This window comes from Doryrhamphus excisus, chromosome 1 (assembly GCF_030265055.1).
Source record: "Doryrhamphus excisus isolate RoL2022-K1 chromosome 1, RoL_Dexc_1.0, whole genome shotgun sequence".
NCBI classification, from domain to species: Eukaryota; Metazoa; Chordata; class Actinopteri; order Syngnathiformes; family Syngnathidae; genus Doryrhamphus; species Doryrhamphus excisus.
In genome coordinates this window covers 13,535,708-13,552,946 of record NC_080466.1, presented here as the reverse complement: position 1 = coordinate 13,552,946, position 17,239 = coordinate 13,535,708, and the positions used below count along the sequence as shown (strand labels likewise).

The 17,239-nt window shown below is 44.9% G+C and overlaps 1 protein-coding gene across 9 annotated transcripts in view; it reads left to right on the top strand.

Annotated features, from left to right (window-relative positions):
* lrba (LPS responsive beige-like anchor protein) overlaps positions 1-17,239 on the top strand; it is a 140,701-nt gene that overhangs the window by 85,952 nt on the left and 37,510 nt on the right. For all 9 annotated transcript variants that reach the window (XM_058091546.1, XM_058091551.1, XM_058091550.1 and 6 more), the window contains 6 exons: positions 6,873-6,990; positions 7,066-7,168; positions 9,736-9,851; positions 9,920-10,032; positions 14,233-14,373; positions 15,669-15,788. In XM_058091546.1, the coding sequence (XP_057947529.1) occupies positions 6,873-6,990; positions 7,066-7,168; positions 9,736-9,851; positions 9,920-10,032; positions 14,233-14,373; positions 15,669-15,788 (711 nt within the window). The remainder of the gene's footprint in view (positions 1-6,872; positions 6,991-7,065; positions 7,169-9,735; positions 9,852-9,919; positions 10,033-14,232; positions 14,374-15,668; positions 15,789-17,239) is intronic.

Genomic DNA, 17,239 nt, shown 5'->3' with positions numbered 1-17,239 from the left:
GGCGATACCGCCAATCATACGGGGCCGGTATCGCTCATTCATCATTCAATGATTGGTCCGTTCATAAATAACACACAGCATGGAGACGTCCATGTTTGTATCAACACGCATATTTGTCAACACGAGAGCAAGACCAGTCAAAACTAGCATGACTTTCGTTCAAAGCGCTGACTTAGCAAGAATAGCATCCCCCAGTTATCAGCGAATAGAAAGTCGGCGCCAACACAAAAAAGAACTACTAAAGAAGAGCGGTGATGCTGAGGCTTGAAATATATGAAGTATAATAAACGTCATATGAAGCCAAGTTTGTGAATGTAGAATAGTGGACTATTATTGTTTCATATAATACTAATACTATTATTGTTTTTCTGTAGTACAGGCCTCTGCTATTGGTTATTCCAAGTAAATTACCTGTTAGTAGCTGATAATATTTACATTTAATTTCCTTTCAAAAAGATGTTGAAAGCAATTTGAAATACTTCAGTGCTTTCAATAAAATCGGGAAATGTGAAAAATTGGGTGGTTGTGTTTTGATATTTTTCGGGCAGTCTGGAATAAGTACCCGAATGGTAGAGATTCACAGCTGTTGATATCAACTGCTGAACGTTATCGTGACAATCCTAATTTGGTCTCCTGTTTTTCTTGCAAAAGTTCCAACTGAGAAAAGTGGTTAACTTCTCTTTACGCCGTTGCGTGTGCACCCGCCTCGTCCAGGTGGATGATGGTGAACGTGAGGAGCAGTCAAGCATGGAAGGGGAGTCATGTGACTGCCATGATGCCAACCCTTCTTGTTTCCACTCGTTGACAATCGTTCTATCTTCCTTCCATCTTTCCATGCCCATCATCTTTGTCACACAAACCAAATGTCTTCATTGGTTCCAGGGGGGCGGCTCCAGGGAGTTTCGTGTCAACGTTGACGAGACCCTGATTGGTCCGGACCCTCAGACAGCAAACAGGACCCTCGTTAGTCAGTTGGGGTTTGTGTGGTGTGGGGGGTGGGAGGTTTGCTAGCTAGTTAGTCGGATGAGCTCATGGACTGATGAAGGGTGACAAGGCCTCGTGCTGCCAGTTGTGTGCACAGTGCAGACAGGAATATGCACATGGTTTTCATTTGTTTTCATATTTCACCATTCTAAAGCAGGCAGGGGTGTCCAAACTACGGCCAGTGGTCCAAGCCCAAGTGGGCCGTGTCAAAGTGTCCAGATATAAGAGATGACTACGGCATGCATATGATGAGCTTAACTGTACGTCCTAGTTGAGACACTAGGTGGCGCTACTGTCTTGAAGAAGCCAGTGTCTCCACCAAGGAAGCAGGAATGGCGGAACCCGTGAGATTCCGTCTTGCAGGGAGTGCTATGCTAGGGGCCGATGATAGCACTGTTGGGATAGCATAAGTGTAGCATGCTAGCGTATGAGTGTGTTGGAATTGCATCCATGGACGCTAAAAATGTCTTCTTCAAACCCAGGTGGCCCCCCTCCTGTTGGTTTTAAGGAAGCGGTTTTTGAAGTAGTAAAAATCTGAATCTGTAGACAACCTCGCCATGTAGATGGCAGTGGCTGCAGGTCAGGTATGATGAAAGGTCAGCATCCAGCAGGTCGACGTATCTCTGCGTGCGCTTTAAAGCGGTGTTCCGTGTGCCACTTTGTTGTTTACAGTCCAGTGGGGTGTGATAAGATCTCACCAGACTTAAAGGGAGATGTCAGGCAGGAGATGGTTCACTCTGTGCATTGCTTTCAGCACCTTTGTGCCATAGAACAACAGCATGAACAGAGTGAGCCCTTTTGTCTGTCTGGGTGGGTGGAGGCGGGGCCGCTAGCATACACACAGACTGCAAAAGCAAGCCAGATGAGGTGGCTCGGGCATCTGGTGGGCATGCCTCCTGGACGCCTCCCTGGGCACCGTCGTGCCTCTCAACTGGCCCGGGAGCTCCTCGGAATTCGCCGGGAGGGGCTGGGCGTAAAGGGAGGGGAGGGGGGAAATCTGGGCTTCCCTGCTTAGGCTGCCCCCCCGCGACCCCACCTCGGATAAGCATTAGAAGATGGATGGATTTTGAGGACGTAACACCCTCAATAAAGGCCCCCACCCTCACGGAGCTCAATATTCCTAGTGTCTTCCTTGTTGTTCAAGCCCAGCAAAGTCGGACAGCTGCTCTTTTCTTCACTCATGGAAGCACACGAATGAAGGCAATGGAACTTCGGCTTTGTCCATAAGCAATAAGCGAGCCTCAAAGGCGTCTTTTTGGTCATTCATTTATGAATTTCCTATCAAGTTTTCTGCCGGCGCTGGTCCCTGGCATGTGTTTTGAAGTTGATGGATCACCACTCTTCCTCCCGCTCATTAATTTCATCACCTTATCTCCCACACCACTTCATTTGAGCAAAAGCTAATGATAAATCCCTCATCCATTATCCTTTAACTGAGGCAGCCATGCGCAAATACTTCATAACGGCCAACAAATTGAACCTCAATCACCTCATTCCCGCTTGCCCCCAGCCCCCCAGCCCCCAGCCTTGAAACAGACGGAGCAAATACTGGCACGTGTTTGACATTATTGGTGCCCCAAACAAGAAGCTGGTCTTCCCGCTGCTGCACCGCCGCCTCGTCTTCCAGTCTTATCAGGACAGAAACACTCGCTGAGGCTGTGAGAGCCTCATCCGTCTTGACGCTCGCTGCCGACACGGAAACTACTAAGCAAAAAAAAAAAAAAGTCAAGTATCAGATTTCCGGAGTAGACATGAGGACACATGAGGGACACGAGGAAAGTCTCACGGCTAGTCCCCAAAAACCAACAGGATGTTGTCTGTTCTCTTTCCAGGCCTCTTGCATCTCAAAACAAAATGGCTGACATTTCGGAAGGCCTGAGGAAAATGTTGTTGAGCATTTTCCCCTCAAAGCATTGGAATGTACTTGGAATATACGGTACTTCCACAATACTTTGTTGGTCACTTTTGATTGGCCTGGGCTGTGTTGAGCAAATCCTGTAGGGGGCTGGAGGAACCTGGAATTCATCTGATTCACCCCTCGGTAGACTTTGAATTTCCCAGCCATTGGCCCAAAAATATTATAATCATGCTGTTAGCTGGTTGAAGAGGGCCTATTACCGGCCCAAAAATATTAAGGCACATTTTGCATATTTGATGCCTAATGGTGAAGCATTGTCACACATAAAAATGTCATAAAAATGAAGTAAGGCATTCAGAGGAGGAGGATGTCACACTGGTCACTCAGTGCAGTAAATAAAGCCTTGCTGGGATACGTTGTAGGCGGCAACAGACTGATGCTTGGTGCAAAAAAGGGACCCGATAAGTACACAGCCAATCCCCACCTTCATGGGGCTTACCTTCCAGGACTGAACACTGGACATGCCAATAGAAAACTGAAACATGCTTACGTTGAGTCACTCGAATATACTCGTCACATTTCATGAAATCGTTTTCTGTTGGCTTTCACACACGAAGAAGTCATTCCAGGCAGATGGTATCATTGCAAAACTTGCACTTAGCAAACATTGTCACTCGTCAAGCAATCTTCCTGTTGGAAAATGTTGACTGGAATGACTTGAGAGACAGCGCCCTCTGCTTGATTGATAGCAGTAGTACGTTGCAGATAGTGCCGCTAAGCCACGTTCTATGAAAGTTCCCATTTACAAATATTTACAATTTACAAATATTTACGTCCACCACATCTGCCGTCCCATCCCGTGTGGAGATGATTTGTAGTCATGGAGGCTTTCTGCTTTCCTGGCTTTGGTCGCTATCCTCTCCCTCACCCATCCTCTTCCTCGCCTTGGCTGTTGGGCTGACAGTGACAAACGACAGCAGCAGCGGTCGGCCGCACAAACAGGTTGAAATGGGCGCTATTCGGCAATCAGCGACTGTGCCTTTGTTTTCTCTCTCTGGCGTGACGCCGTGGAATTGATCTGGAGAGCGTGGCCGACCCGAATCAGAGGATGCGGTTCCGCTTGGAATGAAACGTCAATACACCGCCAGTCTCTTTCACATGCAAACCCTTGATTTTTTAGTCTTTCTTCTTTGTCCTTCATTTGTGTGTTTAAGGAGTGCTTCATCCACACGTCCATTTTCTATGCCACTGGTCCTCACACGGCTTGCAGGGTAAAACGCTCACAGTACAAACGCCTGCATTTTCTTTGCTATCTGTGGATTCTCACAGAATACACAATAGAATAGTCGTGCATCTAAGAGGCATAGATGCATTCATGCAATCATAGATTTTAGTGCAAATTGAATGAAAACGTTTGTTTCTTCTTAGTATTTTGTGCCTCTGAAACAATTTCCATTTATTTAAAAATGATGAATCAATTTTTACCCTTACTCTTTATCCCTGGATCTACCAAAAGATAAAGAATCCCTTCAATGCCTTTAATCTCTTGCCCGAAGACAGCTGGTATAGGCTCCAGCATGCCTGCGACCCTCGTGAGGATAAGCAGTATAGAAAACTGATATTAGCCGATAATATTGTTAAACTCACAATTTTTTTCCCGCTTTGTTGGTGAAATATAGAAAAATAGGAGTGATGCCCTTCCACCATTACTATTTATCACGTTGATACCAGCATGGACAGCAACCTATCCACAGCATGGGCATTTGTCCCGGCACCATCAGCAGGAGTATTTCCAGCACGGGTAGTTTGTCACGCCGCTTGTGGGCTTTTTCATCTGCACGGTAAAATTGCACAGATGATTTGGGGCAACATGGAGGATCCGTCCAGCCCGGGGCGGTCCGTGTGTGATATTAGGCTGCAGCCTCCGTCACGTCTCCCTGCTCAACTTCATCACCATGCGTCTTCTTGACACCCCTCCTGAGGGGGCTGCTAGTGTGCCCCAGAGGGGGGGTGAAAGGTTGCTCTCCAAACACTCGCTCACTGTACACCTGAAGATTAGGATTTAGGTTTTTGATCATCGCAGCTGAATAGAAGCCAGATGATTCAAGAAAGACATACGTATGTTTTTATATTATACAGTGTGTATGTATATGTGTATCTATTTAGGGCTGTCAATCGATTAAAATATTTGATTGTGATTAATCACATTTTCTCCATAGTTAACTCACAATTAATCACAGAAAGAAATATGTTTTTATCTATCATAAGTCAGGGTAAACGATTCAATGTGACTACAACGATAATTACATCAAACTTTTCGGAAAAAGATATCAATTTTTTGGAACTCGGGGTGTTATCTAAAACAATACAGTCAGCAAGCATATTTTTGTACAATATTGTTCTGTATTATTAGCATATTAGCTCTTAAGCGCTCCCACAAACATTCAGCAAATACAAAATGTGAGCGAGTGAGACCTCTCACACTGACACAAACACATATTTTTTTATTACAGTGTCAGCTCAAAATAAGATTAGTTTATTTATGATACTGGTTTGAAAATTCTAAATGTTTGTGAGTTAAAAAAAAGCCGATTTAGGAACATTCAGAAAGGATTATTATTATTAAGGATTGGCCACAATGCACCTTTCCTTCATGAAATGTACAAATGAAAATGCATAAAACAGGGCAATAGTCATAAAACATTTCATCCAATCATTTAAAAAATAACAAACCATTTGTGATCACTATTCAAAATACAGTAGTTGGATTTCATCACTGTCATGATGGCGTCTCTGTGTTTTGGACTATTTTAAATTCATCCTTCTGTCAAAAAACAAAAACTTCTTCAATTATTCTTTGCTAAACAGACTTTTGTATGAGGCTGGAGGTGGTGGTATCATGCGTGCTTCCAGTATGAGACTGGAGGTGGTGGTATCATGCGTGCTTCCAGTATGAGGCTGGAGGTGGTGGTATCATGCATGCTTCCAGTGTTGTCACATGACTGGACCTGGTGGTATCATGCGTGCTTCCAGTGTTGTCACATGACTGGAGGTGTGCAATCGGGATGGCAGGCCGCAGCTTCTCCGAGCCACTAATCCACATTTAATTGAACTCCAGAGACTTTGAAGTGAGCGGGCCATGCAGGCAGGTTTGTTATTCCTTGGAGAGAAGCCGAGTGGTGTCTGCCCTCAGCTGCTACCCTTAATGAGCTGCTTCAAGTCAACAGCCAGCCCAGCTGCTCGGGCACATTAGAATATTTGTGATGAATAAGGGCGTCTCTGGAAGCACGCTGTGACGGCTAACCTACGCTTTTTCTATGTGGAGCACGAGTCCATCCCTGCAGACACTTTTAGTAGCGAATGCCTTGTTAACACAGCAGTGTTAAGTGGAGGCATTGCACGTCTAAATACTGGAATTGGCAGCAGTGTGAACCACGCTGCTGGGGAGGGGGGGTCAAACATCTGTCTGACAGCCATCATTTGGTTACACTGACATGCTTTCCACACGTGTCTGCTTTTTGAAGGTCCCGTACTAGGGTATATTATTTTTCACCAGTTTTAAATAGCATCATTCCTCCTTTACAGCAGTCACTTTTGATAGCAACAGAGGTCGTAGTAAGTACTCCAGAAGTACTCCCGGAGACGGTATCATTTGGAAATGCATTCTTTTCCACTTTTAGCTGCTTCACTTGTGTACCATTCCAAGCTGTTAGTTTGGACATCATTGGACTTCCACCATTAGAGTAAATAACTGGAACAATAACTGTGTGTATACTATATTGTAGATAATATGTCACTATTCCCCCCTGCTGTCTAATAGCTCATCTTTCAGAACGGCAAACATCTTCTTCCCTCCCTCCTCACTAAATTGCCGCCATTTTAGCGCTGAAGTAATGTGTTTTTCATGAAGACCGATCAATAGAAAACATTGATTGTCCTCCTTCAGGCCCGGCCTGGAAAATGAACTGAAGCGACCCTCTGTCCTGCCGCAGGATCTCACATTTGAAGCTGTTTGGTCTGGTGATTGCAGATATTGGCGTACACAGAAGGTCTTCATGGAAAGTGGCTGTTCACAGAGATCCGGGCTATCTTCTCCAGGCGCTACCTTCTGCAGAACACCGCCTTGGAGATCTTCATGGCCAACAGAAGTCAGACATCGAGCATTTGGCGACAAAGCGTGCACGACAAATTGTCATGTCTTTTTTTGGTTTTGTCATTCACAGCTGCCGTCATGTTCAACTTCCCCGAGGCCGCCACTGTCAAGAAGGTGGTCCACAGTCTTCCCCGTGTTGGCGTCGGAACCAACTTTGGCCTTCCGCAGACCAGGTCAGACTTCAACCTGCTTGCAAGCAAATATGACAAACCCAAGCCACACAAATATCTTCTCGTTACGTTTCACAGGCTTCCAAAGCAGCAGGTATCTTTGTTGGATGGACAGGACAATCGGAAAGTCTTCACAGCGCTTCCTTGTTTCCACATTCCACATCGTTTATGTCACAGCCTTATTCCAAAATGGATTCAATTCATATTTTTCTCAAAAGGTCTGCACACAACACCCCATAATGACAATGTGGGGAAAAACTTAATTGTTGCAAATTTATTACAAATAAAAAAAATGAGTAATCACATTTACATAAGTATTCACAGCCTTTGCCCTGAAGCTCCAACCTGAGCTCAAGTGCATTCTGTTTCTACTGATCATCCTTGATATGTTTCAGTAGCTTCAGTGGAGTCCACCTGTGGTCAAGTCAGTTGATAGGACATGATGTGGAAAGGAACACCCCCGTCTCCATACGGACCCAGGGTTGACAGTACATGGCAAACCAAAAAGCAAGCATGAAGACGAAGGAATTGGCAGTAAACCTCCAGGACAGGATTGTCTCCAGGCTCCATGGCTGGGGAAGGTTACACAAACATTTCTGCTGCTTTGAAGGTTCCAATGAGCACATTGGCCTCCATCAAGCTGAGAGATTGGGGGGAGAAGGGCCTTTAGTCAGGGAGGTGACCAATAACCCCATGGTCACTCTGTCAGAGCTCCAGCTTTCTTCTGTGGAGGGTGGAGAACCTTCCAGTAGGACAACCATCTCTGCAGCAATCCACCAATCAGGCCTGTACGGTAGAGTGGCCAGAAGGAAGCCACTCCTTAGTCAAGGGCACATGGCAGCCTGCCTGGAGTTTGCCAAAAGGCACCTGAAGGACGCTCGGACCATGAGAAACCAAACTGTCTGGTCTGATGAGACAGAAATGGAACTCTTCAGAGTGAATGCCAGGCATTACGTTTGGAGAAAGCCGGGAATCGTTCATCAGCAGGCCAATAGCATCCCTAGAGTGCAGCATGGTGGTGGCACCATCATTCTTGGGCTTGTTCTTCAGCAGCAGAAGAAGGAAGACTAGTCAGGATGGAGGGAAAGATGACAGCAATGTACAGAGACATCCTGGATGAAAACCTGCTCTAGAGCACTCTTGACCTCAGACCGGGGCCACGGTCCATCTCTCAGCAGGACAATGAACCTAAGAACGCAGCCAAGATCACAGCCAGTGGCTTTAGAACAACTGGATGAATGTGCTCAAGTGGCCCAGCCAGAGCCCAGACCTGAATCCAGTGGAGCATCTCAGGAGAGATGGCTGTGCACCGACGCTTCCCATCCAACCTGATGGAGCCTGAGAGGTGCTGCAAAGAGGAATGGGCAACACTGGCCAAAGATGGGTTCATATTCAAAACCACCTGAGGCTGGAATTGCCCAAGGGGGCATCAACAAAGTATCGGCAGAGGCTCTGAATACATTTTTCACTTTTTATTTTTAATAAATTAGCAACAATTTCCAAAATGTTTTTTTTACATTGCTGTTATGGGGTTTTGTGTGCAGAATTTTATTTTAAAAATGTATTTAATCCATTTTGGAATATTTAGCTGTGACATTACCAAATGTGAAGGTGAAACGCTGTGAATACTTTCCAGATGCACTGTATATACTGTAGTAGTCTTTATAGTGTAAATAAGATCAAAATAATACGCATTTTAGCAAAAAACATGTTTGTATTCACGTTATCATTCCTTTGCAAGTAAAAACACAATCATTTCATGACAAAGTATGTTCATGCTGTCACATGAGTTGAAAGCGTGTGTGCTAGGGGGTGTTTGTGTTTAAAAAGTGAATTAATCAGGTTCGTTTGCAGACATGGGTCACTTTGCCTGGTTGACTTTCACCCAGTAGCCAACAAAGTACACATTGATGTTTAATGACATTTACATCAGTCTTCCTTTTCAACCTTAGATAACTTTACATGACCACGTTGAAGTGCTTTAGCACTATTATGTTCAATAAAAAACCCTTCATGTGCACAACAGCCATTTATTCCATCATTCCACTTTGTTTTAATTGGATACTTGTTTTAATTGTACTTGTACTGCAGTGTGTGTGTGGCTGTGCACGCGCGCGCATGTGGTCCAATTTATTGCAGGGTTTGTCTTCATAACGAGGGAGGCTGGCTATATTTTCCATATGATGACAGTGTGCTGGAGGTCACGGAGCCTCAGGTCCTCCTTTTGTCTGAATGCTTGCAATAAAATCCCACAGAAAGCCGGCATCAACGTCTCCCGTGCAAACACGCCCCCTAGTGCCTGCCGGAGTTGTATGGGTAGATGTCGATGATGCAATCTCACTAGGAGCTTTTAATGTGATGCTTTGACATCCTGGGCGTCCAAGATGATCTGGAATTTGGGGAGAAGTGACAGCATTATGAAGTGGAATCAAATCTTAAGTGGAGAATTGGAAAAACTGCAATTCCAACGCAACTGCGAAGATGTGACGTCGCCAAGCAGAAATAAATGCATGGAGTGCATCGCAGCACATCGTAGCAATCTGTGGCTATGACTGATGGTTTTCTTGTAGGCGTATCTCTCTGGCCACGCCAAAGCAGCTGTTCAAGGCCTCCAACATGACTCAACGTTGGCAACGTCGTGAAATCTCCAACTTTGAGTATCTCATCTTTCTCAACACCATCTCCGGTGAGGACCCGCCCTTTTTTCTAGCATTCCTTCTTATTCCGGCCGTCATCACCGCCCCCTCCTTGCAGGTAGGACCTTTAACGACCTGAACCAGTACCCGGTCTTCCCCTGGGTCATCACCAACTATGAAGCGGATGAACTTGACCTAACGCTGCCCAGCAACTTCAGAGATCTGTCCAAGGTAAGATGCTCCACTCCTGGCCCCTTGGCTTTTCCTCACTTTGGACTTTGGTGTTTTATTTAACTAGACAACTGAGTGATATAGACAATATATATTTTTATTCTATTGAAAAAGATATATTTTTTCATTTTTCCACAAATAATGGTGGTAAAATAAATCCTATATATGAATATATTATCTTTGACAGCAGTCTTTAAACAACACATTATACTATACTATGCTACTTTTTGTAGTATGTAGTATTTCAATGTATTTGTTCACATGGGATGTATCCTTTTCTTTTGAGTTCTTATATGGAATTTGGAGTAGATGTGAGGCTTTTTTCTTATTCATAGTAATCCCATAAATATACTATTACAATAAAGAAACAAACTTCATAAGCTTTATTTTGTTTGCTTTACAATAAAATAAGCTCACATTTCCCATTTGAGAAGAATTGATGTTAAATAATCGGACCAATGGGGCAAATAAAAACAGCTTAGGAAAACATGGTACACAGGAACCCTGGGAGGGACAGACATTTTTGCAGTAGTTCCCGAAAAACACTTGGTGGGGTGTGCTGAGTTTCTGAGGCTCCCGATGTGATCATCAGTCGGGTGGTGGATGATGTAACACTGAACACTCGTCGAAATGTGCGTGGCATGGCTTTGTTTGGCTGGATGGTCGGCCTTGGTTGGCCTTCGTCGGCCTTCATCAGCGTTGCATGTTAGAACTATGACAGGAAGAGGTAGAGTTGGTTGGCATGCTGTAGACCAGGTGGAAAGGTAGCAAGGCTGGAAGTTTAGGAGCAGAGTTCAACTTGTTCTGTCATGGTTTAGATGGAAGAGAAATGGTCTTAGTGGGTATGTCCCACAAGTAGGATGTGAGTTGGAAGAAAAAGCGAAATTCTGGCTGGACCTTGATGAAGTCATGCAGAGCATCCCTCATGGTGAGGAAGATGAAGAGGACCAAATGGTGGAAGCTGAAACAAGAAGAGTGTTGTAGGACTTTTAGGCAGGAGTTGAGACAGGCTGTGGATGGTCAGGAGGTAGGAGAGTACTTGGTGTGTCATCTGGAAAGAAAGCAGACAGAGGCTTGGTGGTGGAATGAGGAGGTGCAGGGGTGTATACGGCCAAAAAGGTTAGCTAAGAAGAAGCGGGACATGGAGAGGACTGAGGAGAGCAGACAGGAGTACAGAGAGATGAATGCTAAGGTGAAAGTAGAGGAGGCCAAACAAAGTCTATGATGACTTGTACGCTAGGTTGAACAGTAAGGAAGGAGAGATGGATCTCCACAGGTTGGCAAGGCAGAGAGACGGAGATGGGAAGGAGGTGCAGCAGGTTAGGGTGGTCAAGGATAGGAATGGAGGGGTACAATTGATTTACTGTGGCGCCCACTGAAAGGAAAGCCCAAAGAGGAAGAAGACGACGACACGGAGAAAAGCGTGTGTCCTGCCATATGTGGATGTACAGTATAAGCAGCTGAGGTCAGGGAAGGCTGCTGTGTGTGCCTGCTAATAGTGTAGCATCCTAGCCAACTTGAGGCTATATCATGTTTTGCATAAAGCTGTGTAATAGTTTACATGCATGGAATACAGTTTGTGATATGAGTGACACCAAAGAGGAAATCCAGCAACATTGAGTGCTCCTGTCTCACGTGTAAACTTGCCTCTACCATACTCCAAGTAGGCGGGGCTCTTGTAGAGAAGCACATCATATGGGAGGGAGTAGCGTGACATTGACATGCCAACATGGCGTCAAAGTGTTCGTCAGCAACGCGTGTCACCATATCATTCCCCTGGCAGCATACGCAAGAAACCGCACTCAATTGATGTTCCCTGCTGCCGCTGTGGCCCATCGTGACCCCCCGGGGGGAGGCTGTCTTATCATAAACTCTAACCTGGAGCTGACATCACCTCCCCTCCCCCATTAGCACCACCACCAGTCCCGATAGCATAGCTTAGCATATCTTTCCATTTGGCATGAACATCATAATAAATGTTCTTTTCCGAGAAGAACAACAATGATGTTGCTGGTGCTGCTTTACTCACAGCGGCCTTGTCCACATCACCTAATGGCATATTGATGTTTTAACCACGCGTGGTCCCTATGTTTATCCCCCAGGCACCCCCCAGACAAGCTTTTCCACTGTTCCAATTGAACCTTTTACACCCCCTCAAAGAAAAAAAACCAAAACCGCCACACTTTTGAATCACTCATACTTGATCCAACATCTTCGACCCAAACGCAAACAAAGAATACTTTTTCTGGTTTTCATAGCACATTCCCCAAAATAGCAGACATTTCCAGTCATCAAAAACAGAGCTTAGACTAGCATTTTTGCAGCAGATTCCTAAAAACAGCAGAGGCCTCATGGAGATCGTTGACTAGCATTTTTCCAGTAGTTCCTCAAAAACAGCTCCTGTCAAATAAAAGATCTTTGACCGGCCTAATTCCAGTAGGTCGGCTGCTCTTTTTAGAGGATCTTGGAATTGTGTTTTCCAGGTAGGTCTTCAAACAGCAGTGCACACTCGTAGTGTTATGTAGCAGAAAATTTCACGTTTCCAGCATTCCTTTTCATTTCATTCTCCTCTAATGTTTCCAGCAGTTAAAAGGAAAAAAAAGCAAACGGAACAGAGGAAAGAACATCTTTGACTCTGAATTGAGAGGGGGCCGGACACGGAGCTATAGGCAATAACGATAACAGCATCACATGCACATGTTAGCTTGCTGTAAGAGGAGCAAAGGGTGAGAAATTAGAAATGTAAACAAGAAGGTTAAAAAAAGAAAGCAAGAAGTACCAGTAAGTAGTAGTACTGCTTGGATTGACTTGAAATGATTTGTCTTTAGGGACGTCATGCAAGCAGACTAATCCAAGGTGTGTTTGCAGGTGTCTGCGGCTTTCCAGCGGCGGCGTAACACAGCGTTTGTCTGGCTAATTCCGGGCTCTAATTAGAAGCAGAAGATTGGCTCGTTTATCAGGACGCTCTTGCTCTTGACTTATTGGCCCAATTTGTACTTCACATCTCTCCTGCGCTACATATGCTGCATGCTGCACACACCCGCCCTTGGAATCATTAACCACATTGTGCACACCAGCGGCCCCCACGTGCACTCTCGCCGCAGTCCCACCCCCTCGCCCCTTCGGTGTGTCACTGTGGCGCTTTCACCATTTCTTATTTTATATGCCTCCTTCAGCCTTTTCTTTTTTTAATGAGTCGGCTGTTATTAGGGTTATAAATCAGACCAATGGGTGTGATGTATAATTCACCGTGTGTACTCACCCTCCACCTCCGCCACCACCCCTGCCCCCAGCAGCCCCCCGAGGAAGCCACAGTGTATCACTGTCAAGGCAGAGCTGCACACTGCGGCACTGTGTAAATCCACACGCGGGAGTGCTGTGGGCAAAAATAACAAGCAAATATGCACACTTTGCGCACACATAACAAGTGCAAACACACACAGTAAAAGCAGCCAATTACACACTCCCAACAGTAACAGCAGCAGCAATACAATACATCAATACACAAGCACCAGTCCCGCAGTGACAGGCGGCCTATGATATGAAAGAGATCCTATTGATCTACACCCCGCCAGGCCCTCAAAAGCCCATCATTCCATTACCATTGATCCACTGTCTGGGGGAGCGCGGGTGGGGGTGTTGGTGGGGGTGTGAGAAGACAGAATGAGGCGCAGCCAACAGAGGACTCATAAAAATCGAAGAAGCCTGATAGTGATATCTGTAAATGAGGATTTAAATAACCGGCCATAGACAAAAGGCTGCTTTTCTTTCCCAGACGGATGGAAATGTGATGTGCTTCACGTCTGGTGGCATGACTTAACTTTATCATCATTTATCATCATCAGAGAAAATAGGAAGGACGAGAAACCGTCCACTCTAAAGCAAACCGCATTTCCTAACTTTATATATCGATTTGGTAGTTGTGTTTTATTCAAAAGAACGTTGCATTTATCTAAAATATTTGTTCTTCATTCTCTCTGTTTAAATGTGTATTTATCAGAGAAAGCCTCACATTTTATGGTATTGAAGTCGTGTGTTTTGGTTTCACTAGGTAACAACAACTGCTGCATCCTGCTTTGCATGGAATTGGTCGTATTTGTTATATAGAAATATCAAACAAATATATCAATATCAAACCACAAGCTCGTCTTGCAGAAGTTATTTAGTCGCTTTCTTAAAATCTTTTCAATCTCTCCACAGCCCGTTGGCGCTCTGAACCCTAAGCGGGCCGCCTTCTTCTCGGACCGCTACGACTCGTGGGACGACGACCAGGTGCCCAAGTTCCACTACGGCACCCACTACTCCACCTCCAGCTTCACGCTCATGTGGCTGCTGCGCATCGTAAGTGGCGTTTGAAGGCAGCATTAGCATTGCGTTGCTTTCTAACAGCGCTGTGGTGTTGCTTGTGCACACAATATTGTCTCTGTCAAGTGGACACCATCAATCTAGCCATACGGCCCTCGGGGGAGCGGGAGGTTACTAAGTTTCTCTTTCCAATAAGCAGCGTTGTATTTTTTGTCTTGTGTTATTTGGCCGGTAGCTCACAGTGTCGGCGAGTCCCAGCGGAGCGACCTCATTGATCCGAGGGCATCATTAGCAGGCTTATTCTAAGACCGCTTTACCACATAAGCTCACCTTAAAACTCTCAAATGCATTTTATCAATACAGGAAGCACAAGCTGAAGCCTTTCCTCCGAGTCGTATAAATGATATGTTGGTGTTGTCGTATCAGTGAGTCCCAGTATATAGTGGTCGTTTCACTCGGGTGCTGTTGGGTGTATACTATTGATCTCTGCTAACAAGATTATACATGATTAGAAATGCTTTATTGGCTTTAGGAGCTCAGTGGGATTACTGCTGTTGCATGTTTGCATCCATTTCCATGCACTAAAGTACACCACAGTGCATCGTGCTTCAGTACAGAGTCTGTCTTCTTCCAAATCTATACTCTATTAGGCAATATATATTTTATACATCTGTAATAAATGTCTGTCCAAATGTCAGAATTTGTGTAGGCGAGAGGCTTTAAATATGAGACATGACGTGTGTAGAAACATATCAAACAATCAAAGGTGTGTATTAGTTAGTCAGTGGCTGATGCAGAAGCTACACTGTCCAAGCTGGACATAATTAGCGGCCTGATGAAACGACATATCATGTATCATATCATGCACTGAAATATCATTACTGAAAAATTCTATGCTCTGTATCGTTCCATTTGTTGCCTAACTGCATCACAAGCACCTCAACTCGGTGAGTTATTGCAGCCACTAGGTGTCGGCAAAAAACAACTCCACTTTAGCTTGTAGACAGCACGTGTTCAATTACTGTATGTGTGTGTACATACGTGTGTGTGTGTGTGTGTGTATATATATATATATATATAAGACTACAGTATAGTCACACCTTATACGTACAGTGTGAGGTTTTGTGGTGCACGAGTCTGGATCCCAGGATGCAGAGGCGAAACGAGTGCGAGAAGAACAGTGTTTATTGTTTATTGCTCCTCTTTAGTTCAAAAACAGAAAAGGACGATGCACCAGGAAGCAAAGGGCATCGCAGGGAAACTGTAGCAAAACAATAGACAATGGACGCTTGAGTAGAGGTGTTGAAAGCATTTTTTTTTTTATTCTACAGGAGCCCTTCACAACGTTCTTCCTCAACTTCCAAGGAGGGAAGTTCGACCACGCTGACCGCACCTTCTCCTCAGTGTCTCGAGCCTGGAGGAACTGCCAGAGAGACACATCTGATGTCAAGGTACAGTAGATAATCCTGCATTGGTGCAATAATAAGAGAGGTGGAAGTTGAACTAGTCTAGGACTGAATACAGTAGGACCGGAGTCTTTGGAGAACAGCTGGGGAACTTTTCTGGGGAATTGCAGTGTCTGGAAGTTCATATAGTCAGCAGAATTCTGTTCAACTTTATTTATATGTTAAATCACAACAGCGGGTATCTCATGGCACTTTATACAAGAATGTCACATTTGAAGACCGACAACCAACTGAAAGTCCACATGACCAAGCACTTGGCGATGGAGGCAAGGAAAAACTCCCTTTGGGGAAGAAACCTTGGACAGAACCCAGGCTCTGTGGGGCAGCCGTTTATCTGAAAAAAAAAATAGAATATACAGCATGTACAAAAATACCAAATATATATATATATATATATATATATATATATATATATACGTATATATACACAGTATATACAAAAATACCAAATAAAAACACAATAAGTACACAAATAGAATAGAGGGAAAGATGGTAGATCAGGTCAGAAATCTTCAAGGAACATTTCTGATACATAAAAAGCCCAATCAGATCTAGAGGTCTCAAGATCAGGTCTCAAGATCAGTTCTAACTATGCTTCACCTGATAGGTTGACTTTTTCTTTTTGTCACTAATACACAAATACGCAGACCCCGGTCTCACAGGCTGTTAGCATGAACGGCACAGGGGTTATGATTCTGACTTGGAGATAATGGTGATCCAAGTCATGAAGCGAGGGGGGGGGGTCTTCTTTTGAGGGTCAGTTTGCCTTTAGAAGTTTTTTGTTAGGATACTGAAGTCCTGATGGACTATTCCATTAGTCAAGGTAGAGCAGGAATAGAAAGATGGGTAAGGGAATGCCCAGTCGCTACCAATCAGCATCCAGTCCAAAGCTTCCTGGTCCTGTGATCAAAGCGGGACGACTAATCCTCATCTGTCTCCGATTCAGCAGGCTTAGAACTGGAGTCCAATCCTTTCCCCGCTGGGCCCCCGAACAAGGCCGGTCAGCCTGGTCTATGGTGGCAGCGTGCTTTTAACGGCTCCCCTCCAGCTCAGCCTCGCTATGTCAAAGCTCAGGTGTCTCGGTGCTAGTTTTTGTTTTTGTTTTTTTGCACTTCATTGTGCTCGAGTCCCCCCCCCCCCCCCCCCCCCCCCCCCCCCCGATAAAACATATGGATTGTGTTACAGCGTTGATTGCAAAGGGCCCTCGTTTGCTGCCTCGGTCTAGACCCGTCAAAGCGGATCAAACCAGGAGGACTCAGATCAAAACAACAAGGAAATCTGGACCACATCACTTTTTTGTTTCCACGTCCAGCTGGAATGGTTTTGGTGTGTGCATATTTTTTCAATGCAAATCAGTGGACTTTTTCCCGCTTGAACGCTCTCATTCATTTGGTAAAAGAGGAATTAGCGAGGAGATGTTTCAATTTGCTATGCTA